The 26,920-nt window shown below is 39.8% G+C and overlaps 1 protein-coding gene and 1 pseudogene across 4 annotated transcripts in view; both read right to left on the reverse strand.

Annotated features, from left to right (window-relative positions):
* KMT2A (lysine methyltransferase 2A) overlaps positions 1 to 26,920 on the reverse strand; it is a gene marked incomplete at its 5' end in the record, with an annotated part of 75,933 nt that overhangs the window by 26,075 nt on the left and 22,938 nt on the right. For 2 of the 3 annotated variants that reach the window (XM_082659458.1, XM_082659459.1), the window contains 18 exons: positions 238 to 431; positions 1,550 to 1,623; positions 1,926 to 2,036; positions 2,775 to 2,948; positions 3,939 to 4,123; positions 4,548 to 4,670; positions 5,619 to 5,739; positions 5,951 to 6,046; positions 6,472 to 6,618; positions 10,091 to 10,204; positions 10,779 to 10,910; positions 11,887 to 11,960; positions 12,488 to 12,865; positions 13,296 to 13,360; positions 15,223 to 15,457; positions 16,522 to 16,699; positions 18,023 to 20,676; positions 23,863 to 23,932. In XM_082659458.1, the coding sequence (XP_082515584.1) occupies positions 238 to 431; positions 1,550 to 1,623; positions 1,926 to 2,036; positions 2,775 to 2,948; positions 3,939 to 4,123; positions 4,548 to 4,670; positions 5,619 to 5,739; positions 5,951 to 6,046; positions 6,472 to 6,618; positions 10,091 to 10,204; positions 10,779 to 10,910; positions 11,887 to 11,960; positions 12,488 to 12,865; positions 13,296 to 13,360; positions 15,223 to 15,457; positions 16,522 to 16,699; positions 18,023 to 20,676; positions 23,863 to 23,932 (5,125 nt within the window). The remainder of the gene's footprint in view (positions 1 to 237; positions 432 to 1,549; positions 1,624 to 1,925; positions 2,037 to 2,774; positions 2,949 to 3,938; positions 4,124 to 4,547; positions 4,671 to 5,618; positions 5,740 to 5,950; positions 6,047 to 6,471; positions 6,619 to 10,090; positions 10,205 to 10,778; positions 10,911 to 11,886; positions 11,961 to 12,487; positions 12,866 to 13,295; positions 13,361 to 15,222; positions 15,458 to 16,521; positions 16,700 to 18,022; positions 20,677 to 23,862; positions 23,933 to 26,920) is intronic. The other variant, XM_082659460.1, reaches the window with a different exon arrangement.
* On the reverse strand, positions 11,116 to 11,660 carry LOC309825606 (small ribosomal subunit protein uS8-like; annotated as a pseudogene). The gene has a single exon. The product of its transcript is annotated as a small ribosomal subunit protein uS8-like (transcript).

The following is a 26,920-nucleotide window of genomic DNA, read 5'->3' on the forward strand; positions in this document are numbered from 1 at the left end:
AGCCTATGAAATCAACACTTTCAAAAAGTGTTCCAAGTTATGCTACCTTACTATCCATTACATTACTTGTATCAATTCTCTGTTAACATTCCAAGTGAAGCAAAAATAATGATTTTATTACATTTAAGGATCACCAGGAAATTTTTCCAATACGGAAGTACATTAAATTTAGAGTCACAAAGTCAATCATTTGCACCCAGAGAGAAATGGATAACAAGTCTTCATTTGGTGTCTTACTCAAAATTGGTGGTGTAGGAGGATGCAGAGGAGTTGGTGAGTCTGGCTCTCCAGGCCCTTTAGGTTTGGGAGCTGGAATGATTTTCTTCATTAAAGGAGGCTGCTCAGTGTGGCTGTTTTCCTCTCGCTCCTGCCACTGAGCATAATTATGGTCAAGTGAAGGTGGAAGCACTGCGTTTGGTAACATCCCACTGCTGGAAATAATTGATTCAACAAGTATTTATTGAACTCCTACAAGATACCCAGAACTGTACAAAACAGTCAAATTCTTGATATCATCAGGTCTCAGGCCTGGGCATAAGCCTTTCACAGACTGTAAGAACAAGTCACAGAATTCGAAAACTGCCTACACAGGACTTTATTATTTTTAAAAATATAATCCCGATGTATTGTGACTATTGGTCAAACATCTAGAAACAAATGATAACCTTATCAATGTGTCAAAAGGATTTACTGGAATAAAAATTTAAGGTTAAATATGGAGAATCAAGAACTGTTGAGAACTACTGAGCCTGTGCGTCTGGAGCCTGTGCTCCACAACGAGGCCGCCATAGTGAGAGGCCCGCTCACCGCGATTAAGAGTGGCCCCCACTTGCCGCAACTAGAGAAAGCCCTCGCACAGAAACGAAGATGCAACACAGCAAAAGTAAATTAATTAATTAATAAACTCCTAAATAAGATAGAACCCAGTTATAACTGGGCTATATATATAGTACATGTATTGTACATATGCCACAAGTTCCCTAAAACAACAAATACATAAATAAAGAAAAAAAGGGCAGCAGACTGCAATAAACATTAAGTGTTGTCTCTAAACCAGCAATAAAAAGGCATTTCAGGGCTTCCCTGGTGGCGCGGTGGTTTAGAATCCGTCTGCCAATGCAGGGGACACGGGTTCGATCCCTGGCCCAGGAAGATTCCACATGCTGCAGAGCAACTAAGCCCATGCACCGCAACTACTGAGCCTGCGCTCTAGAGCCCAAGTGCCACAACTACTGAAGCCTGCGCGCCTAGAGCCCGCGCTCTGCAGCAAGAGAAGCCATGACAATGAGAAGCCCGCGCACCACAATGAAGAGTAGCCCCCACTCGCGCAACTAGTTGCTCATGCAACTAGAGAAAGCCCACACACAGCAACGAAGACCCAACACAGCCAAAAAACAAACAAATTAATTAATTTTTTTAAAAAAGGCATTTCAAATGATTAATCTTTAATATTAAAACCTAGTCTAAAAAAACCCCTCAATCTAAAAATATAAGAACGCTCAGATTTCTAGCTGATGAAGCGAAAAAAAGTAATACTGAATTTACTCACTTGCTTGATACTTTATTTGGCTCCCAAAACCTGGACTTTTTGACACTGAACCATGGAAAAACACGTTCCATTTGCTAACAGAAAAACAAACAAACAAAATGTAAGCATGTGACCATTCATTTGGAAAGCACATAAAAACCAACAACTTCACACCAGCTTCTCTGTCAATATGAGGATGATTCAGGCCACCAAAGGAAAGATCCATCCACTCTGGAACCTCACTAATCTCCTCCCAAAGAATCAGAGGAACGAATTAAACGAAAAATGATTTATACACATGACAAAGCAAAACATAGATGAGAACAAGTCTGTTCTGTTCATGTGGTAACAACCCACGGATTAAGCATCAAAGACATGAAGTATTAATATCATTCACCCGAATAAAGAAGGACTTGACCATGCTGTTGGCTTTTTTAATCTCTGGCTGCCCTCCATCTGAGTTAATGGCTGCTTGAATGATCTTCACGATATCATCACTGAACTCCAACTGTATACAAAAACAAAGCATTAATTATTCATAGAACAGTGTGCTCTCAAAACCACTTCCTCTTCCCTCCTAAATCATCCAGCACAGAGAACCAATAGAAAACGGACACCCCATTTTAATACAGTGCAATTTCTCTTCAGTGGAGGCCTTTGGGATTCAGTTCATAATTAACTTGTGGCAGTCAAGACATGCCAGGCTAATAAGGTAAGAATGCAGATAAATTAGCTGTATCCTGGTAAGTTACCAAACAGGGCCACGATTTTTTACTTAGACTAAAATGAATAAACAACTGAATAGCAAACACGGACCATGAGATAACAGATGATCATTTCCTACACTTCCTTAAAATCATAAAATTAAAAGGCATCTATCTAGAAATGAACATCCATTATAAAAAGACATACTATTCAGATGCGATCTCAAAAGGGGCAAACCAATTAATTGCACATTAGTAATTTTCCATAAACAGTATTAATATAAAAATAATTCTAATATAAAGATAATTTTTGAAGAACTCAGGTGAAAGCCAAATAAAAAGACACTACCTTCCCTATCATAATCCATCTTCCAAAACACAGAACTAAAATGACTCACATATTTTTAGGTATTTAAAACCACATGACATTTCTAAATACAATACAACCATCCTTTAATGCTAACACCCAGCCTCATCCCCCAAAAGACCCAAGGAAGCTAAACTGGAGCTGGAAATTTGGGTAGTTTGCTGTACAGACATACCACAGATGTGTAGTTCCCTTGGTCCATTTTCCTCTTGACTCCTTCCAGATCTAAAGGCTGCTGATCTTCCTGTTTGCTGACCTCAGTAAGCACTGGTGGATCAGGCCCTTCTGGGGAGCTGCGGGAAGGTATACTCTCCTCTGTCTCAGGATTTAAGTCCGGAGGTTTGGCAGCCTGTCGTCAGGAAAGATATGTTTCTTTTATCTAACACTGAAAATGAGGCACCTATGTAGATTCTACGAAAATGAATAAAGATGGTACTGAACGATGTGTATTATAAAACCTAAAGAACTTGAAAATAATCAGAGATTTCTCAAATACTAGAAAAGGAAAGTTAAAACGAGCTGGCTATCTAATAGCTTGGCTAGGATCACTGAGGAGCTTTGCTTGATAACTCCCAACCTAGTATGAAGAAACAGAAACTGTCCAATTCCTTTTGAGTAAGACACAGATACAGCTAATTTTCCTATTCAAAAAACAGACTCTGTTAAAAGATAAAGCAGCAGCCTAGCTCTGAGTTAAAGCTATCCATGTGGTTCTTCCAACATTATACCTGTGTTCCCAATGACTACTTTATGTATATAGTTCATGACTTAAATGGACAAGCAGCAGAGATTTTCAATTTGTGTCCTGAGGAGCCCTGGAACTTTCCTGGAGCCGAAGGGTCTCTGGCCCCACTACCACCCTCGCAGATCAGGCCACCATCCTGCTCCCTCTTGCCTCGAGCACCACCACTGCCTCCTAACCACGGCTCCTGCCTGTAGGCTCAGTCCTCTCCAATCCTTCCTCTCACTCCACTCAGAATCATTTTTTTGTTTTTTTATTTTTTTCTAAGAAGCAACTCTGATCAGGTTACTCTTTTGGGTAAAGTCCTTCATTGGGCTCCCCATGGCCTTCAGGATACAAAGTCCAAATTTCATATTACAACAGCAAGACCTTTGAAAGAGATATGGCCCCTTCCTTCTTCTTACCCCAGAGAAGGGTTTTACTCTTGGTGCTAAAAATTTTCTTAATAGCCTAAGGCCAAAACAAGGAACTCTACAAAACTAAATAAAGAGTGAGGCAAAAGAAAATAAACTGAAAAGCACACACACACAAAAACGCACACATCCCATGATTAGGCACAAACCACCACTCGGAATACAAAATGAGACATGGGCCTACCTGTCGGTAGCGTAGCAAGTGGCTGGTGGTCCGAGAGTTCAACAAGGCTGTCAGTACTTGCTTCAGAGAGATCTGGAGCTCTTTTTCAAGGGCCAGTCGCCACTCCGCAGGGTGCCGCTCAGTACAGTTCACACAAGTGTAGGCCACACTTTCCGGAAGATTAGACAGAATCTCATACATCTCATCTGGGAAAACAAAAACCTACAATGATGAAGTGCTCTGAAGAGTGGGAAACAGGGAAAAGAGAAAGCTATTCCACTGAACTTAATATCAAGCTGCATGTTAGAACAGTATTAAGACTCTCACACCCCTGAAGAACTCATATGTATTGATCTCGGAAGGGACGTTATTAACACTAACTCAGGATTTAGTCACTGGAGAATCAATAGGTTATGGTATCCACAAAGGACAGCGAATAAATATCTTAAAGAATGTGTTCAAGATAAATGAGCACAAATTTAACACAATGTTCTTATTTTAGAGACTAAAAAATAAATTTAAAAAGACTTCAAGTAACAACACTACCATAATTTTATGTTTATAGTACTTTGGGGGCTGTAAATGCAGCTGTACCAAGAAAGAAGGAAACTGTAATAAAAAGACTCCAACCTTCTGTACCTGAAAGATTCTCACATTTGGAATGGACCCATCGATCACATTTCCCACACTGCATCATCTTACTCTCGTAGTCATCATCATCATAACACTTATCACAGAGAGGGCAGAAGTTTCCTGAAAGCAAAGCAAAGTTTTCAGCAGAGCTTTGGTTCACATAACCAACGCCTCTAAAGCCCTTGACCCACATATGCCAATGTGATGTAAAATGCCAGCCACCATATTCTGCTTCTGACACTACTTACAAATGCCAGCATGCACCTACCATGGAATGTTTACACATCTGTAAAGTGTTAAGATTATTCTGAGCTCTCAGGATATGCCACTAGTTCTCTTCTTTAGACCCATTTTTAAAGGTCATAAGGTAGATTTTATAGATAACGTAACAGAATGGAAGAGAGAACTTTCTCTCTTAAACATTCCAAAGAAATGTTTAAATTTTTAAAAAAGAGGAGAGGGTAATGGGAGTAAAAACACAGTTAATTTACACTTTTCCCTTATTCCTAGTGCTTTTACATTAGAGCTTAGAGCAGTGCTTCCTAAAATTCGGAAAAATAGACACCCTTCATCAATTTGTTTTATCCACGTATCACCTCTTATTATTTTTTACTTAATAGACTTAACATTGATTTGCTTATTTTAAATAACTTCAATAGTGAACTTTATATCGTTATCATCCTAAGTCAGTTTAATGCATTGGCTATAATTTTTTTCTAGCACAACTATTAAGATCAAATCTTTGACTCAGTACCACCTAAAGTCATTTCTGAAACAATCAAATGGATATATACCTCACTTTGGGAAATACTGGTTTAGAGCATTTCTTTGTGGTGAGTTACTATAAAAAGTCTCCTTGATTCATCCCCCCAAAGATAACAAAACCTTCCTAGTTGCTCTAAGCCTCTGTGTAAGGAAAAGAGCAAGACCAGAAACTTAGGAAATTTGTCTAAATGGCATCCTGGACAAGAATGGTAAGACCTTTTCATTCCACTGCAGTGTCCAGTTCACCTCCCAAACACTAAGTACAACCTCTAAAAGTTGACAAAACTGGCTTTTCTGAGGTACCTTTAGCAAAGAGTTTGGCACAATCATGGCAGAGTGAGAAATCGTGAGACCACTGTGCATCCCACCCTTTGCCGGGAGTCGTGGATCCACAGCTCTTGCAGCGAACACACTTGGTACAGATCTGGAAGACATGAAAGAAATTCAATAGGAACTTCTTATTTTTAATATCTCTTCTTATTTAAGAAGGTCTCAAATGCGATCCATTTCTAGAGTTGACTTCTCTACTGGGACGGCTTTTCTTCCTCAAGCAGTATAGCCCTCTTACAATTTGTGCACGCCTGACAGTCCCATGACAATTCTCTCTGAAACTGCCCATTGTGTGAGAAACTCACCCAAACTTTCTTTTTCTTTGTGGGTTTGGTGGGGTAATTTGGTCCCAGGCACTCAGGGTGATAGCTGTTTCGGCACTTATTACACTCCAGCAGCTGCTGTAAAAAAATAAGAAGGCAAAAAGGTGGGCATCACCTCACCTTCACTGGACACCTGTCACTTAGTACCCCATTTCATACTTATCTTCAAGTAAATACAGCACATCACTGTGATGGCTTAAATTTCCTCATAAATTATTTACTCTCAAGGCATAGGAATTTACGTCCTGCCAAAGGCACTCAGTGGTGAACATTCTGATAAAGGAGATTTGATTTATTTTGAGGATCTTATCCAATGCCACGTTTTCTGCTATACTCCCAAAATTAAATTAAAACACAACAATAGGCAATCGATTACACCCAGTTAAACAGTAAAAACAGGCTAAGCCAACAGAGGAAATACGTGCGTACGAAATCCTAGATTAAAAGGCAGAAATGGAGATACAGAGTAATACTGTAAGTGGCCCCATTACTCAGCGTCGTACCTTGGTGGCCTGGTGCTGCCTTCCACAAACATGACAGAACTTGCAGCGCCGACAACACCAGTTTTCCAGCTGGTCCTCCAGAGGGCGCTCGTGCTCCTCCAAACAAAACTTGTGGAAGGGCTCACAACAGACTTGGCAATACACAAACTAGGGTAAGAAGGGAACACAGAGGCGGTCACATAGCACGTAGAAATATCAACCAAATCCTACCTGCTTACTTTGAGCTTTAGGAGTAGTGGTGTACATACTGTATTCAACATGTTCACTAAGCAATGACTATGTTAAAAAAGGAGAATACTGGGGAGTTTCAGGGGACTAAAGTAGTAATAATAGTAGAATTATAAAATAACTAAATAGATACAATCTAAGATTTCATAGAATGTGCTTAAGTGCCATAAAAGAGGTATCAACAAAGAGCTAAGGCAATGTAAAAGAGTGGGGTAAGGGGAAATAGGGATGGTATTAAAGGCTCTCTATAATCTACTAAATGACTGTAAGCTCTAGTTTGTCCTTCCCATCTCTAATTTTAGAAATAAGTTATTTTCATACTGATAAAGAGATTTTCAGAAATTCAAATGAGTGTGACTCATAATTTTCTTCTGCCATAAAAAAAATCAGTGGGACAACTGGTCAAAACTAAAGTCTACTTAAATAATTGTAATATATCAACATTAATTTCCTGATTTTGATAATTATATTGTGGTTATATAAGAGGATGTCCTTGGTTTTAGGAAATACACAGTATAAAATTTAGAGGTAAAAGGGCATATGTCTGCAACTTGCTCTCGAATTTTAAGAAAAAAAAGTCTACATATAAAATGTGTGTACATATTTTATTTCTTATTTTGTACAATACATATACAAAGAGAAAAGGATAAAGCAAATTAAAAATATTAACGCTAAAGCAATTTTACTCCAATAAAAGAAAATATTGGGCTTCCCTGGTGGCACAGTGGTTGAGAGTCCGCCTGCCGATGCAGGGGACACGGGTTCGTGTCCCGGTCCGGGAAGATCCTACATGCCCCGGAGCGGCTAGGCCCGTGAGCCATGGCCGCTGAGCCTGCGCGTCCGGAGCCTGTGCTCCGCAACGGGAGAGGCCACAACAGTGAGAGGCCCGCGTACCGCCAAAAAAAAAAAAAATTAATGCTTGGGGAATCCAGGTAAAGGGTGTATGGGAATTCTTTGTACCACTCTTGTAGCTTTTCTGTAAATCTGAAATCATGTCAACATAAAAAGTTTTAAAAAATTTGGATGGAGGGAAAATTCATCAAGCACTGGTTATGCTTTAGGAGTGCAATGTAGGCAGTGGGCTATTCATTTTCTAATTTCAGTTTTTAGGAATCCTGTGGGATTGCTGTCACAGCTACACAATTTAAATTAGAGCAATTATACTCTGGGAAAAAAAAAACCTGTTTTAACACAGAAGTTGAAGTACTGGTGTTACGAAAATAAGTTATTCCTGTGGGTAACATGTATATGGATGTAACGAAAGTTAAGATTATGTAGGAAAAGAGGTACAGTAGACCCCTAGCGCTTATATAGACTGAACAGTCTCAGTTCAACGCTATCTAAAGCAACTCCAGCACTTAGAACAATATATTGTTCGTAACAGGAACTAAGAAAATATTTCCTTAACGAATACCAGGCAAAAATTTTGCTAATGTAATGTAATGTAATTTATTTTTTTAATGCCTTTATTTTATTTTATTAAATGTCTGAATCACTAAATTTTTTAAAAAAATACTGAACGTTTACAATGACAATTTTGCATTTCTCTGTATACTTTATCATATAATGATGTCATATATTTTCTAAATTTCTTAAATCTATATTTAAGATACAACCATATAATAAAAAAACCAAGGAAAACAAAACTTACACCTCCAAATTATTGTTTATCCCATTACTATTTAAGCTGCTAATTTTTGCCCATTAAAACTCCTTTTTTCTTCACATATTTAAAAATCCATATACTGGTATCATTTTCATTTAAAAAGTCACTCTTTAATATATAACTTTCAGCATACGGTTATTTGTGAATATAATTTTGCAGAAAAATTACTTTATGTCTGATAGTTTACTTTTGAAATTATTTAGAAAGCTTAAAGATGTAGAAGAAAAATAGCGTATCGGATTATATAATCTGCATACATAAAGGATTTGCATTGAACTAAATCACAGAGGCAGTTTTGGTGAACTCTTATTCAATATTGTCTGCACTTGCTAATGCGTAATTTAAAATAGCAAGTGAGCAGGACTGAATGTCTTAGTTAGTGAGTCTCAATGATTGCTCAACATCTGGATTACAACTTGGCTTTGGGTTTTCTTTATGACCTTAGAATACATATGTGACAAATAATAACCTAAGGAGGTATTCAGGAATTGAGAACTGTACGAATGACAAATTACTGCTTCCTAGTTAAAATTGTGCTACCTTTTTTTCCCCTTATGGTAAAGATGGCACATACTCACTGCAGGAAAACTCAAAAAGATAAAGAAAAAACAAAAGTCAACCACAATCCAACTACACTCTTAAGATTTTGGTGTAAATCCTTCAGAATTCTTTCTACATATATATTTCAAAAACATTTTTCCAAACCAAAATGGGATCATGCTTTTTACATACTATTTTGTGACCTGCTCTTTTAACTCAGTGATGTGTCATGGACATCTTTCCATGTCAATATAAATCTATATTATCATCTTTAGGACTTCATATGTGCCATTATACGCATGTCCTATAATTACTTTAACCGAAGTACCAGCCCCTTATTGATGACTTTTCGGGTTGTCTCCAATTTTTTATTATCATAAATACTGAAATAAACCCTTCTGTTTATTATATATATACAAATATTTATACATATAGAAGGGTTTATTATATACATACATGTATACAAACATACATACACATATAATTTATCTAATTATATCCTCAAGATAAATGCCTGGAGTGCAATTGCTGGGTTAGAGGGTATACCCATTTTAAAGATAAATACATACTTCCAAACAATCTTCTCAGAAAGACTGTAACTAATTTAGATTTCCAGAAACAGAAAGTCTCCATTTCCACTTGATCCTTTTTATCATGCTTTAATTTACAGTGTTTGGTAATCGGAAGGCTTCACGCTCCCCTCCCACCATGTATTTACTTCTCGTTTTGTGAATTATATACTCCTGCCCTTAGACTATTTTTTTTACTGAGTGTTTTCCTTTTTCTTATTAATTGCTAAGAGCTCTTTATAGACAAGGAAGTTTTGCTATTCAACATAAAACAACTATCAACAGCATATCTCTTTTTCTAGAAAAACATTATTTCTTCCATGTTTGGACATCTAGTAAAAAATCAGAACTCTACTAATGAGTGAATTTAAGAGATGAAACTATTAAACTTTTCACACTCAATAACTGCTACTCTAAAAAAAAAAACCTGCTACTCTAATAAAAAGCAGACTCCTTCCTGAAATTTCTAAAAAACTTCAAAGCATTGCATTTGCAGGTTTCAACAGGATATAGTGCCTGCTATATACCAACAAAACAGAATAGAATGATTTCTTTCATCACAGCAAAATAATCTATCAGTATACTGTCTGGGGTACCAAGAAGCAGGATATCTTACCTCTACATGCCCACTACTGGCACAGAGAAAGCAAACCACCCTGGGTGTTATAGGAACAGAGGTCAAGATTCCTAAGCCTCCCATCTCCCACACATTTTCTGCTTCACAATCCTCCTGCGGAGAGAGGAAAAGATAATTTTGACAGTTTTACGACACAACGCTGCACTGAAAAAACGCTGCATTGAAAATAAGGACGAAAAGCATAAAATTAGAGTGACACCAGAATGTCGAGAATATTTCATCTCAGTGAGTTCAAAATAACTGCCGCTTTAAAAATTTTAAATCTCAGACACAAACTCTTAAAAGGCTCACCTGTTAACTACAATGCAAAGATTTACTGGGATTGAATTTCCCTTAGAGTTTTGCTGATTCAAGCGATCATCATGGTTTGATAATACCTATGTGAAAGAAGCACTTCCTCAGATACTGTCCTCATCTAAAAGCACTTTACAGCTCAGGATGGGCAGGACTGGCTCCGTGCCTCTGTACTTCAGTCAGTTCACAGACTGACCTGGTAACACCGACCGGAGTTCTCACACACCTGAACCCATCTATAAATGGCAGCTCTTCATTCGTCCGCCCCGCCCCCCGAATGAATTTCCTCTCTTTCAACACCTTTGGTAACATCATTTTCTCGATTTAAAGTCCACAACACTCAATATACTCCGTGGTCACTGAACACTTTTACCTTAAAGTCCACTCTGATCCTGTGGACTCCATCTGCTGGGACTTTTTGCTTTGAACTATTGCCATTGGAAAGAGTGCTGAGGATGTTCAAAGTGCCTGCATTCTCCTGCTTATTGACTGGAGGTGGTTTTTCCTATGGGGATAGAAGATGGATAAAGAACAAATCCACACCCTGCCTGCCTTCACTCTTGCAGCAGATAATAATGCAAATGACAAATCTTAATAGATCTGGAAAACATGTTTCCAATATAAGTATCCTAGAGAAACAGACAAGTAATCTTCAGGAGAATTTTTTTTTTCCATTGAAGCATTTTATTGGCACGTATGTATTTATACCCCTAGAAAACACATCCCAGGCTTTTCCCTCCTGCGTGTCTTCATCTTGCTTCCTCGTGGTCCACGATGCCAGCTGAGGTTGTCAGTACAATGAAACCACACTGACCAGATGGGAGCAGGTTATTCTGCCATTTTTCTAGATCTTGGAGTTGCACACATCAAATCTGGGGCTGATCACTCCACACTTGTGTAACCTGCCTATGAGATTCAAAACAATTTTCCCAGCTCTGTGATCGTCAATGATTTCAGATTTGCCAATGTAACCATGCTTCATCATCACAGTTTGAAACTGGATAGTAACTCTGGAACACGACTTAATAAGAATCTGGCATTTGTCTCTCTTTTCAGCATTGCTGATGCTCTCGAGAGCATCAGCCTGGACGTGCATGCACACCACTATGGGGGCACAGAAAGAACTGGAAAAGTCTTTAAGACCTCTCTCTCCACATAATAAAAATAGTGAGCGATTGTTATAGACAAATACTGCTAACGGACGTTGAGGGGGGAAAAAATTATACTCATCAGCCTGCAGCATAAGCATAAGCATGTGGGGCTACAAAGAAGGGGAAAACAACAACGGGAAAAAAAAGAAAAAAAGGGAAGTGAGCTAAAGCCTAAACCTGAAGTTTGCTAATTTTAAGCAATTCCACTGCCATCTACACAGAAGCAGAAATGCAGTTTCACTCAATCACGTAAATGTCAAGGATAAGGCTATTTCCCTACAGAATAGAACACATCTTTGACAAATGGCAGGGAAACAAATCTTTCCTCACCTTTTCTTTAGGCTTTTGTTTTACAGGAATACTGGGGCGAGGAGCCACTTTTTTCTGCTTGCTTTGCTCTGGACCTAAAGAATTCAAAATAAACTGCCGTCAGATGCCACTAAATTGACAGTTAATGCTAAATAGCAATGATGACTCTAGCACTGATTGGCCTGCAAAGAAAGGGGCATTAGAAAAAACAAAAAACCATTTAAACTCTAGGCTTTGAATAGGAAATTAAGACAGTATCTCCAACTTAACTGGTTTTTGCTTCTATTTCTTTATTATTATATAACAGTTAAAAGAGAGCTAATTGGAACTTCCCTGGTGGTCCAGTGGTTAATACTCCACGCTCCCAATGCAGAGGGCCCGGGTTTGATCCGTAGTCAGGGAACTAGATCCCGCATGCAGGCCGCAACTAAAAGATCCCTTGGGCCACAACTAAGACCCGGCGCAGCCAAAAAAAAAATTAAATAAATATTTAAAAGAGAGCTAGTTTTCTTGTATCAAAGACTTAACAATACATATTTCAGGTTTCCAAATGCTGTTTAAGATGTCAGTGTCCTGTGCTGGTACTTCCGGTTCAGCAGCTCTTCCTGCTGTCCTCACTCACCTGACTCTGGAGGTGGAGGCTGCTTTTTCTTGGGCTCACTAGGAGTGGTCTTGGGGACTTCTTTTCTCGGTGGTGCTGTGCTGGGGGGCTGTAGGGGGATGGCTGGTGCCGGCTGGGAGACCTGCTTGCTGGACTTCCTGGAAGAGGGCGTGGCCACTTGTTTGGCCTCAGCTCCTGGGGTGGAGGCATTCCCTTCCTCACTCTTGTCCTCCGGAGGCTTCCGCGGAGGTGGCTCACTGTTGCTTTTCTTGGGGGCGGGATCCTCTCTTGCTGACGGGGTAGACTTCTGACTAGAGTCCGCCAAGCTCTTCACAACACTGCTCTCTTTGCTCTCTTTCTTTTCACTGGTCTTAGACTTTTTCTCTTTCTTCTTCACAGCTGGGGGTGGGGGGGAAATGCAAGATTATTTTTCTGTGAGAAAATTTTATTTAAAATATAAGTATAAGAATGTAACAATCTTAGTCTCAGTTTCCTACAGCTAAAGTTGACACTGGAAGACTCAAGAAAGTTAATGCCAAGTTGGCAAGTGAAACAGGTATACTCTTATTACTCTAGGAAATGAAATATAATGTAATTTTTTGTATGAATTAAAAGAAATTTTTCTTATGGAAATATTCAAACATACTCCAAGGTGAAGGGAAGAGTAAAATGAACACTCATGTACCTATCACCCAGCTTCAACAACCAACAGCTCCCTGGGAAACAGCAGTACTTGAAAAAAGGCTAGTATTCTCTTTACACTAGATGTACACAACTATATGACATTAAAGCAGGAAGCATTTGGGGGAAGATCTTTTGACAACACTACCTTTTGCTTGCTTCTGAAGGTAGGCTTTGGAAGGCATCCATTGTAGATTCTGACATTTTCTCATCCTAGAATAATAAGGGACACCATAAAGTAAACTTCATTTAGGAGAGAAGCAATTGAAGCACGTATTAATTCATCTGCAAGAATCCGTGAACCTTGGGCTTCCCTGGTGGTGCAGTGGTTAAGAACCCACCTGCCAATGCAGCGGACACACGTTAGAGCCCTGGTCCGGGAATATCCCACATGCCGCGGAGCAACTAAGCCCGAGCACCACAACTACTGAGCCCGCGCTCTAGAGCCCACAAGCCACAACTACTGAAGCCCGCGCGCCTAGAGCCTGTGCTCCTCAACAATAGAAGCCACTGCAATGAGAAGCCCCTGCACCGTGACAGAGTAGCCCCCACTCACCACAACTAGAGAATGCCTGCGCGCAGCAACAAAGACCCAACGCAGCCAAAAATAAATTAATTAATTAATTTAAAAAAATAAAAAAAGAATCCATGAACCTTTACTCAGGTTCATTTTGAGAGTTGAAAAAAGGACTGCTCATTATTTAAATTCAAGCCTTTAAATCCTTTGATCAGCAATTTCACCTACCTTGAGGATCTAAAAGGAGCAAATATCAAATTATTTTTGAAATGGGACTCAAATGTCTTGCAACCCAGTACTGACTAGCGCCACACACAAAACGATCAGTCGTTATTTCTCGCAGTCAAATCAGTTCTGCTCCCTTATGAGATTATTATTCATATAGTAATCTGAATACAAAATGGACTAAAATTACCCGAGTCCTTTGTCTGCCACTACAATGCTACAGGTCCATCTCAGGGCTTTGAGAGATATTTCTATCCTCAGTTTATTGAAACTCAAAACTTAATTTGAAGTTTAATATTGAACTGAATCCACTGCAACCCCTAAATTTAGTGCCATTTTATCTTGCTATCATGTACATTTTTTTGCTGTTCTGTGAATTGTCTCACTTCTTTCCACTAATGGGACTGAGACAAGATTCTTGCTTAAGGCCAGACTAAACCAAAGCACAGAACTTCTCTGTCTCCTAGAAACTGTCTCCCCTTAAGTAAGTAATGCAGCATTTCTCCCAATTATGTTTTATATAAATCACTTTCATGTTATTCGTTCATTCAGCAAACATCTACGGATAATATCCATTCCTGGTGCCAGGCACTTGATGAGATACTCAACCACCAAAATTTATTTATGCAATTCTCTTGATCCACTTTAAACAAATTATCCCAGAGAGTAGAAAGTGCATCCACAAACTGACTAGAAAAAGGGAAAAAAGGTAGAGTAATCAAAACTTCCAGGGAATTCCCTGGCGGTCCAGTGGTTAGGACTCGGCGCTTTCACTGCCGTGGCCCGGGTTCGATTCCTGGTTGGGGAACTAAGATTCCGCAAGTAGCGTGCAGGGTGGGGGAAGACTTTCATAGGCATGAAAATATGCTGAGAGTTAGCGAGTGGAGAGACTTATATCACCAATATTTCCTGAATGCCATAAAGATAAAGGTAATTTCAGTTGACCTGATAAATAGCAGGCCTAAACTCATTGGTGATTAAGTAGAAACCCTCCAGAGTTGCACTGATATGGCAGCTCTAGACACACGTGGCTATGTGAATTCAAAATTACAGGGAGTTCCTCAGTCACACCAACCATGTTTCAGGTGCTAAACAGCCATACGGCTAACAGCTACCACACCGACCTGAGCAGATACAGAACATTCACAGCGCTGCACCTGAGGATTTCTGATTTAAGCACAGCCCAAACCCAGCACAGCCCAAAATCCAAGCGTACAACTCATCTTGCAACTTGAGGTGACTTGGTACAACCACACTGGGCATTCGGGCGCATTTTCTCTGTGACAAGCGGGACAGTGGCTGAGACCAGCCCCCCAGAGAGACGCGCACTCACTTGCAGCACTGCTTCTTTATGTTGCGGCCACCAAACTTGGGCTTGTCCAAGCAGTTAGTGCACACACCACAGTCCTCAGGCACCTGGCAGCCGGGACACTGTCCACACCGCCTTGACCGCCGTCCCTTCTTTACTGGAGGTTCCTGCGGCGCCTTGTTTCTGGTGACGGGTTTAATTGGTTTGATGGGCGGAGCAAGAGGTTCGGCGTCTTCTGAGCCAGCAATCGATGACTTGTCTGTTAAAGAAATGTGGCATTAGCTCTGACAGAGTATCTGGCTCCTTCCTGGGAGCAGAGGGGAGATTCTCAAAATCTACTGATGTTAGTATATACATTCAAACGTTGTTTTAATTGAAACTCCAAAAATCAAATTCATTACAATAAAAATATTCATATGCAGAACAGAGAGCCTGTTTTAAATAATTAAATGTTTAAAAATGCCTATAACTTGCAGTTTGATGAAAGCAGAAATCCAAACAATGAAAACAAAATACAGTGTAACCGAAAGTCAAGAACATGAATTGAGGGAGTTCCCTGGTGACCTAGTTGTTAGGATTTGGCACTTTCACTGCAGGGGCCCGGGTTCGATCCCTGGTTGGGGAACATCCTGAAAGCCACACAGCGTGGCCAAAATACAAAAAATAATTAATTAATGTTTTTAAAAAAAGAAAATATGATTACAAAAAAGAAAGTAAAGAAAGCATTAAAAAAAAAAAAAAGAATACGAATTGAATGCTTCTGAAGACTCTCTAAACCTCTAAATTTCATCTGAGCAGTCACCCATGAGAACGTGCCTCACAGACCTGAAACCACAGGGCCCCCAGCTGCTGTGCTCTGAAATCCAGGGGTACAGAGGCCACAATTACCACAGAGGTTGCTCTCAGGCAGTGACAAGCATGGCAGGGATACTAGGGTAGGCCTGTTCCAGGGAGACACGAGACTCCTCTGACAGTCAATGTTTGCTCAAGGGCTCCCTGACAGCCTTGCCGAGCTTTCTCACACTGCACGGCATCCAGGAAGATTCTGCCCAGCCTTCCTTCCCACTCTCCTTCACTAGGGTCAGACTTACAGAGCAGTCTGACAGCTCTCCCAGCCCTTCCTGACTCCCTCCCCATTTTCTCTCTCAGGCATTTCCTCTAATAACACCCTTACACATTTAATCCCCCCGCCCTCCGCCACCTGGTTTTTGGAGGACCCAGCCTAACATATAATGCTATGAAGAGCCTACTGGGCACTCCCAGGATGATCAGCAAACAAACCCAGTGTCTGCTCAGACCTCAAGGTTGACATCCCCGACCTACCATCATTTCCCATGGAAGACAAAATCTTTTCTCGTTCTTCCCAAGGTAAGGCACTCAGGGTGGGCATGTCATCAGGAAACACAGCTCGTTTTCGGCCAAGGGCAACAGCAGCTCTTCTGCAGACGTGTTTAATCCGGGGTCCTCGCACAGAGGTCTCCGATGAGTCACTTTCTTGACCCTGAGGAGGAGGCAAGCCAAAAACAAACAATAACAACCATATGCGTTGAAAATATAATTGAATGAAGCCAAGGTATAGTTGATTAACTTATAGATTCAACACATACAACTCTAGTTATTCCCAGCTGATAGGCCATATCAATATATAGAAATCACCTACTTCTAAAATTGGCAGACAAGGATTCTAATCAAAAAACAGAAATCAGCTAAGCTTCTATTCCCAATTATACTACTTCTTTAAAATTTTCCTCAAAAAAAAAAATCAAGCTGCCAGTCTGCATTATCAAGAAGCTCATTCTCGTGTAAACTGGGCTTATCGAGCCACCGACTATTTCTTATATTTCCCTGATCAACAGAGAAGTAGGGGGAAATAACCTATACATGGAAGTATAAAAGGCCACGGCTCCAAACAGAAATGTCTCACACTTTGAAGAGCCACGGCTCCTACCACTAGGAGGTTAACCAAAAACATCCAAAATGGTGTCGGAAATAAGTCTCATCATATTCCTGCTAGACCTCTCAACTGGCAGAATTACTAAATGTAAATGTGGCCCTACGCTGAATAACATTAAAACCTAAGTTTGTGGTCATCTTAACCTAACTTGACATGTTGGTATAAACACGCATCTACTACATGACGATGTTTAAAAACAATCTAAAGATTGGCAGGTTTTCTCAGAAAAGACCAGTGCCTAGCTCGCTTTGTTAATTAAAAAAAAGAAAAAAAAAAAGCTCTTCTTTACAAAAATCTGTTTGTCATCATCTTAACTAACTGAATTGTACAGCTTTTCTGTATCACAACTTGAGGCTAAGTGCTTCTCATATGTATTCTGCAGATACCTATTTTCTATTGGTCTGATCACTCACAGCTCAGAGGAAGAGATTCCCCCCGTCCCTGTTTCCTATAGGAAACAACAGTAAAACAATCTGACTGCAAAAACGCATCTTCAAAATTAAGTCACAGATTCCATTACACCAAACCCATTAAGTACAAAACAACTCAGCGTTCAGGGTAATGTGGCCCCACGTACCTTTCAGTCTTGGTTCACCGCTTTCCTACACGTACCAGTCCAGCTATTCCCGTTCCTCAAGTATGCTTTATACTTTTCTATCTCTACCCTACACTGTTTCCTCTCCTTAAAAATTTCTCCCCTATCATTTTCTACCTATCAAAATCCTACCCGTCCGTAAAGGACCACTGCGAATGCCTCCATCTTTTCCTGATTCCCATACCTGGATCTAACTGAAACACTCAGCCTAAAACTTGCTCCTAGACGGGGCTCGAGAAACTGTTGATTTTAATGGGCAAGATGGAAAAGAGTACCTGTGCTTTGGGCTGGTCAGTTTGTTTAAGACTCTTACTCTTCTCAATCTTGCAGAGCTGGGCTTTGGCCTTTTTTAGGAGGCTGGCAACCCTCTTGTCAGTCATTGGAAGCTTGTCTGCCTGAGCCAACATGGAGCCTATGGAGGAAGTGGAATGTTTAACAGTGCTAGATGAAGGAGTGGAAAGGCAGAGGGTTTTCTCCTTCTCCAGGGATGGGGCAGTTGGGCCGAGGTCCAAGTTGGTTTTTTCCAGATTTCCTCTCCCTTTCTTTATAAGTATTTTGGTTTTGACAGCTGTTGTATCCCCAAGAGTCACAGAAGCAATATCAGTCCCAGAATCAAGTGATGAAGACTTCTTCCGCCCGGTTGCTTTTTTGGCAGAAGATGAAGTGGCCACATCTTCACCAACAACCTTCTCTTTGGAAACCCTACCCACAGGATACAAAGCAGAGCTACTCTGAATTTCTGATCCCTTTTTCCTTTTCTCTTTCCTGGACTCCCGCTTATTCTCTTTCTCTCTCTCCCGGTCTCTCTCTCTACTCTTGTCCTTCTCCACGCTCTTGTCAGCATCTCGCTCTTTGGACAGCTCCTCAGGGGCTTTGTCTTTATTTCTCCCTCTCTCAGTCTGAGAGCCTGGGGTAAACCAAGGGAAGAGAGGAGTGGGACTACTGGACGAAAATGGCTCTGCCGGAGCACTAGTCTGCTTCCTTGGTCTCTGGTTTTTCTCTGCAGATTCCCCAGACTGAGTCAGGGAGTGAGAAGGAAAAGTAAAAGTTGGGTTTAAGGCACTAGTGGCAAGAGGACTAACAGAAATGCTTAACGAGGAAGAGACAGAAGACGGTGGGGTGAGAGGTGACAGCTCAGAAGTGCTAAGCCTTCCACTTCTTGTCCTCATGGAGTGAGAAGGAGATCTTGGTTCCGATCGAATAGGGCTAAACACTTTTCTTTTCCTTTTCCTGTTAGATACTCCTGAAGAAGATGTTCCAGCAGAAGTTCGATTACTAGGCAAGGTTACAGACTCAAATATCCTAGAGTGAGCCTCACTTGGAGTAAATCGTGGAGCTCTCAGAAGAGGGCTCCTTTTGTGCATATCAAACCTTGTTCCAGAATGGAGTGGCGAAAACAATCGGGCTGAAGCAGCAGTACCAGATGTAGAAAACCCGGACGCGAAGCCGACATCCTCAGGAGTCAGTGGAGGGGGGCGGAAATTATCAAATATTGGTTTGCGAATAAGACCTTCTTTGGCATACTTTGCTGAGGAAAAGTACTGTGGCTCTGACCTAGAGTGCTTTAAAGAAGTCCACCTAAATGTCGGTTCTCGCAAAATAGATTTTCGCTTCCCTTGCATGGGAGCGGCAGAAGTAGGCAAAAATGGTGATGCTAAAGGGATGGTTGGAGGCATGAGCCAAGGTGTGTGGTCAGAGATACTGGAGGCTGGCTGCAGCGGGGGAGGTGGAGTAAGCAGGGGTGGAGGTGGCGAGGAAGAGGTCTGCTGCTGGGGGGCACTTTGTAGGGTGGACAACTTTTTCGTCGTTCTAGATCCAAAACTTCTCTCTGACACTGAATACCTTCTGCTTCTCCTGTCATTACTATCGTTTTCTGGGGACTGGGAAATAGGCAGTGGAGTGTGAACTTCGGGGGTATCGCTCCGCTCTTCAGGAAGTACCTGAATCTCCTCAGAGGCCTGAGAATCTGTGGAGGTATCAACACTGGGGCTACTGGACCGGGAGGAGTCTGAAGACATCTGAGAGGAGTGCTGAGAAGCTGCACTTGATTTTTCGGAAGATCCACAGGACGTGGCACTGAATCTACTATTCGGTGTAGACTCTAGTCGGGCAATTTTAATTGGAGGGTCATAATCCTCATCCTCTATGAACCGCCGAGGAGTTTTAATGATCCTCGAGGAGATGGCACTGACAACAGGCATAATGAACTGTCGGATGTTTTTGACCTGTGTCTTCACCTTTCTTCCTTGCAGCTGAGCTGCTTCTTTCTCAATTTTCTTTTGAGCCCCCTTTTTTGCCCTCTGCAAGAGCTGCTTAGCAATTGTTGCATCTGTCCTTTTAGAAGAAGGAATAATCCTAACCGGCTTAATCCTTCGAGGGCTTTGTCTGACTACTGTCTTATCTTCTTTTGTGAGTGGAGGTGTTCCTTCCTTGTCTTTCCGGACCTTCTGGGGCTTTTCCAGTTCAGAGTTAATGAGGAGACCTGAAGGGGTCTTTATCCTTTCTGTTGATGGAGGCCTTCCTCGCCGGCGTACAATCTGTACCCCCTTCCTTCCTATTTGAAGCTTCCCTGTCTTAAACTTTGACTTGAGAGGAGAGAGTTTACCTGCTCTTAATTTTTTAATCTTTGTGGCTTGCTGAAATGTAGCAGAAGGTGTTCGTTTCATTTTCTTCAGGCTATCTTCTTTGTTTCCCTTTGGTAACTCTGAAATGTCCTTTCCATGCGTTATTTTGAGTTTTACTCCAGGGAAGGTGGGAGGTCTTCCTCTCTTCTTTTCTATACTTTTAGAATCTTTCTTCTTGATCTTATCTCCAGATTTGGTCTCTGATTTATTTAGAGGGGAGAACACAGATGGGTCTGAGAGGAGAGCTGAATTTCGGTCAGAGCCACTTCTAGGTCTCCCGCGAGGTTTTCGAGGACTAGTTTTAACTGTGTATAGAAATTAAACAATGAAGAGCATATATTTAGCTTTGTAGTTTAGGTCTTAACTAAGCTGAATATAATTTAGCACAAGCCATTCTGTACTGAACTCTACCTGGGTCTAATCAGTCAATAAAACATCTTAATTGTGCTTAGTTTCTTTTCACCAAAAACCTGCCTCAAAGAAATCAAGTAAATAACATCCTACCTAAAAGAACACTTAACTACCTTTTTGATAGAAAAACTAAGATAATAAGAGGTTTTCAACTGAGCAATTAATATATAAAACTAATTTTCCTACAACTTTGGGTGAACAAGAAGGTTTTTTCTGAATTAAAAAAAGGTGTGTTTTAAAAAAATCTGTATGAGCTTTTCCATATTGTAGCCACCAAGAGTTAATATCTGAGAACACATTTATAGTAAGTCATCCCATTTTTTAAACTCAGAATTTTGGCTTTAATAAATCTGAACAAGGTGCTCTTCAGTCAACAACATACCAACTCCTATAGGCTACAATAATATACCAACTCCTATAGGCAGCTCAGCTCCCTATATTTTCAATCTGCTTTGCCAAAGTAAGTTTAAAAAGTTTCACTGGGGCTTCCCTGGTGGCGCAGTGGTTGAGAGTCCGCCTGCCGATGCAGGGGACGCGGGTTCGTGCCCCGGTCCGGGAGGATCCCACATGCCGTGGAGCGGCTGGGCCCGTGAGCCATGGCCGCTGAGCCTGCGCGTCCGGAGCCTGTGCTCCGCAACGGGAGAGGCCACAACAGTGAGAGGCCCACGTACCGAAAAAAAAAAAAAAAAAGTTTCACTGAAAAGAAAAACATTCATTCATGAGACATCAGAATAAGATCACTGAACTCCGTGGTAGGTGAACTAATCAGTGAAATGACATGAGATGTCCATTAATCTATTCCCCTACCTACAGGTTCTTGAACTAGTTAGTCTCAAATTACAAAAAAGATTTAACCATAATTGATGTCAAGAGCAAACTGACAATTTAAATCAGATTTCTTCTATTCTAAATAAAAGGAATTTGCCAACTTATAAATCAGCTCAATTTGCTGCTTATCAAGAGACTTCAGAAAAACCACTGTTTTCTAAAATTCTCTTTTTTTGTTTTTGTTTTTCTTTTTTGGCCATGCTGCACAGCTTGTGGGATCTCAGTTCCCTGACCGGGGATTGAACCCAGGCCCCAGCACTGAAAGCAGTGAAAGCCTGGAATCCTAACCACTAGACCACCTGGGAACTCCCTAAAATTCTTTGTATAGTCTGTACTTTCTTTTCTTTTTAAAGATGTATTCTTTGTTATTGAAGTATAATTGACATAAAATACATATTAGTTCCAGGTGTACAACACAGTGATTTGATTTATATACACCACAGCTTGATCACCACATATAGTCTGTACTTTCTAAATGTATTATGAGTTGCCTCCTCTATCATATCATCTCTTCTCTCGTGACTTTTCAGTGCTTTATATGACTCAACATTCTTCTGAGATTAAAACCTCCCCTAAGAGGCACCAGAAGAGATTTATGCCATTATGATGAACATTTTAGACTATGGAACCAGCTTTCTAACAGAACAGAAATCAACAAAGGTCTTATTGTTGAGCTTTCTAAATATAAATGCTTTCCTCACCAATTAACTTGAAACCTCTCTTAATAGATTAAGATTCACAAATCTGTTCTCAATATATACTAATTACAACGAAAGTAATGGACTAGAAGACAGCAGAGAAACAGTTTCATTTCTTAATAAAGTATACACAGATGGTTTAAAAAAACAAACAAAAAACAACATTTAAGGTACACTGACAGCCAAGAAACAAACTTGAGGAAACCATCAAGAAAGGGTTGTGAATTAACAAAATAAACTCCTACCCAGAAGTACATCACAAGATTCCTTACAATCTTGGTAGACTTGAAGCTGGCTACTCATAGGTCTTTATTAATTCTGAAAACCTCTTCTATCCATCTTTTAAAAAAAGCTCTTGGTGGACAGGGAGAAAAAGCAGAATAGAGAAGAGTCCTGCTCTGCTAACTTCCATAATCCACAACACATTCAAAGAACTCACAAATCAGTCAGAAGTAAACTGCTCATCATGTCTTTTCTGGGCCTCATTTTATTATCTATAAATGAAGGGTTAGACCAGACAATCTCTAACATCACCTGATACGAAGTTTTAAGATTTCATCACATCTTAAAGAGAATATTGCTACTGTCTAAATGGCACAGATACTGGAATACTACTGGCTAAGTCCTCTCAACTAGAATGGCAATACCACCACCACTTGGGAAAGGAAAAATTGTCAACTTATGTGTTTGAGTTAGATTACTATATAATATATGATGACTCAAATGAAATGCAAATGCTAACAAACATCACAAACTATGTCAAGGACCAAAAGCACAGCTAACAACATCATATTTAACTAGACTGTCTATGCACACAAAATCAAAGACAACCATACAAGAAGTCAGAATGGCAGCGCAGATGGGGAATGTTTTTTTCATCAAAAGATCTATAGCCCTCTCCTATACAGAACAATTCTGCAAGCCATTAAATGTTATTTCCACTGAGGATCATCTTGCAGGAAACTGCTGTTAAGTCTAGAATTTCAAGACATTCTAGATATATTCTTATTGAGAACAATGACAAATATTGCTAATAAATGGAAATACCCATGTCGTTTTTATTTTCTTTATTTTAACAGTTTTTCAAGGATCAGATAAAATAGTTTCATACAGTGCCAACATTTTGTTTTTAGTTCTTTGACAATAGTAGACCAAATTTCATCTGTAAAAAACAATGGCCAAATTATTTCCAAAGTCATATTTACTGCCACACAGTTCAAAATGTGTAAATGTCAGGATGCTGCTCTCAGTAGGTAACCTTCAATTTGCCTACCAGGTTTTGCAAGCATTCCATGGAAATCCAGCCCCCATGCCTCTGGTGGTTCCCATAGAGAAGCATTATCAAGGATAAACCAAAAGCGGCCTGACAGAGAGAGGTCCCTTAAAGAGGTCTAGCTCATAAGCCATTTCCTACTTAGTGTGAGGGAAAGGGAAGGAGGCACCCAAAAAACCCCAGTATTTAAGACCACCCTTTACATGCAAAGAAGGCAAGGGGAAGTCACCAGTCCCTTAACAAACAAAACGTAAAGATGCCATGCATTTAACTGGCCATACCTGAAGGAGACCTTGTGGGACTTCGTACTCTGACTTCTTCATCTGAGCCAAAACCTAAGAACTGCTCATCCTATAACAAAGGAAAATTATTTTAAAATCAGGAAAAAAACAACAAAAAAAACATGAATCTGAACATATCCCAGAGAAATGCCCAGAGGAGACACAAATGAATTTGGAAAATTTAGCCTCTATGTATTACTCATCATCATTCATATGGATATTATTATAAAATAACTTAATACTGAAATAAATGGACCCAGCCATATGGCTTCATTACAGACAATAGGAGCTGTGTAGTAATTGAACAATGCATTGATAAGTCACCTTTGGTGCACAGTACATAGGGGACAGTCCTAAATTTCAAACTATAGATACAGCCCAAAACAATTAAAGAATGACTTTAATTCAAGTAAGCAAATCAGTACAATGGCAGAAATATACAGCCCCAATAAAACAAATACCTTTTCAACAGGTAGTTAAGTCTACAGACACATAAGGAATAATCTACAATATCATAATCTCTTGTCTACTAAATATTAATAGAGACTGAAATTGCCATTATCGTCAGTTCCTTAACTCAGGAATTGACATTTAGATGTGATTTCTATACATTTGAGATCCAGAGATTCTCAACATGCATTTTATGGCATCATTTTTAAATGCCCTGTGATAAGAGACTTAATGGTGGGCAGCAGCATTTGTGAAAGGGATGATGAATTGACTACACCAATTCAAGAATGCATCCAAGAATAACTGAAGGAACCATCTTATTTTCAGTCATACTGAGAAAAGGCAAAAACTTCTCTTTACCTCTAACTTTTAACCTGCCTTTTGAGAAAATACTAAGGATTTAAACGATTTTGAACAAATTGTCAAGAAATATGGTCTATTTAAACAACCTGATTAATAGAAATTCACCGATTCAGAAGCTAAGAGTTTTCTACAAAGAGATAAGAATTTCAGATGCCAGAAACAAAATCCACATAAAATAAGAACAAAATAAGGAATTATAGACAGATTTTCTTGTACCTCCAATTTATACTGATAATCCCCAAACTAAGTTCCAACAGTTAAAGCCCCCCAATTGTAGAGGGGGCCACTTCATCCTCTCGTTTGTCGGCACGCGCCACCACTGAAGAGAGGGAAGGGCTTGTCTGAGGTCTCAATTCTTTTATTTATTGGAGCGTTTTAAGGAATAAATGAAATAATTTATGTAAGTTATGTAATTTATGTAAAATCATTCATAAAACTATAATGTGGTATCCATATTGTAGTTATTATTGATGTGGTTTTAGAAGCTGAAGTTCTGAAGGGCCAAATGACTTGCCCAAGATCATACAGTTATTTGCAAATAACTTCCTACCATAATGGCTACAATCTAAAACTATAAATAAATATGTAAAGGAATCCAATAAGTCACCTACAGTACAAAATACCCTATTCTTTCAGCTACTATTAAAGTAACATGACACCCATTTTCAAATCCTTAAAGTTTCTGATTTAATTCATTCTTTCCCTGCATTATCCTTATGGAACAACTGCTAATCTATGCATTTCACAAAGACATCTGAGGATTTCCTAACGCTTGCCAGGGGACTACATTGCTAAATGCATAAGTTCTATGCTCGAAGTGTTGCAATGAGAGAGTTCTAGCAACTATACATACAATAGCCAACAGGTAAAGTAACCAACAGCTGAAGTAATGAAAAATGTTTAATCTTTAAAAGAAACATAAGAGATCCACATTGCTATGTTTATTATCAGCAACCTTAGTGAGTCACTTTTCTATATTTCTAACTTTCACAATATGTAGCTGTACAACCCTAATTCAGTGTGCTCCAAAAGAGTACTACTGAGCTGTCAAGCAGTAATTTAACTAACTCTGCCAATGTTTAAAGTTTCCAAGTACTTTCCAAAATGACAGAAGGCATTAACTCTTTCTTTGTGGTCTTGTAGTTGGAATAAGAAAAGAATGACTTGACTTCCACCCAAGAGCTTTCTTTTCACTTCAAATATAGACTGACTTCTTGAAGCATGCTTAAAAAAATAAGCACCCATTGTTTAAACAATCCAGACAGTTTAGCCAAAAACAAAAGCCATCATTGTTATGTTAAAGAGTTCTGGTCAGCTAACTCTGAACTTCCAATTCCACGTAAAAGTCCCCCAAAATCTAAGGAAAACCAAGCTGAGAAAGCACTGGGGGAAAAAATGCTGCAAGAAGGCGCTACAAATGAAGTCCTTTTTGCCTCTCCTGTCGCTCTCATCACCCCCTTTAAACACACGGGGTTCCTGGAAGATGCAGTAAACAAGGTAACAGTGCTTAGCTTCCCAGGGATTTAGGCTTGCCTAGAAATCAAAAGACTAAGTCAAAATGTCTACCAAAAAAGGTAACAAGAGAAGCTGCAATTAAATCCATGTTTGGCACTATGGCATCATAAGCCTGGACACTCGTGAAGAGAGGAAACAGAAGACCCCACGCTACACAGGATGAAGTATTCCTGGAAACTGGGCCCAAACAGCCATCCATACTTTTCCTTTCACTCTGGCTTCCTCTGATGAGCACAGCACTCCAAGACAAACTATAGGCAAGAGGCAACAAACCTATTCCTTCTGGATAATGATGTCACTAGAGCGTCAAGATTTTACCCTTTTCTTACCTCCAAAGATAGAAAAATATCCTTGCCGAGTTGAGCACCATAAAATACTGTTGGACCATATTTAGCTTCCGGAGATTAGGAATGCAATGAAGCTAATGTCGTTTCCCAAGTGAAAGCTAATTCTAAAATAATACATGTGTGGAATTTCTTTATTATCCCTACCCCTACCTCTAGGGGTTATTTGAGAACTTCCAAACATACGTTTACTAGCAAATTCTACGTTACCCATAAATATCTTAACATTTGATTTTTATTTTAATGGCAGAATTTTAATCCTTTAGTGGCTATTATATTTGTGATGAAGCAACAGGAATATGTTTTCCACAAGTGAATCTAAGTGAACCCAAAGTATTACAGACAATGATGTTTACAGATAAAATGTAATGACGAAGGTATTTTAG

This window comes from Grampus griseus (genome assembly GCF_964374135.1).
Source record: "Grampus griseus genome assembly, chromosome: 8".
In the NCBI taxonomy this organism is placed as follows: Eukaryota; Metazoa; Chordata; class Mammalia; order Artiodactyla; family Delphinidae; genus Grampus; species Grampus griseus.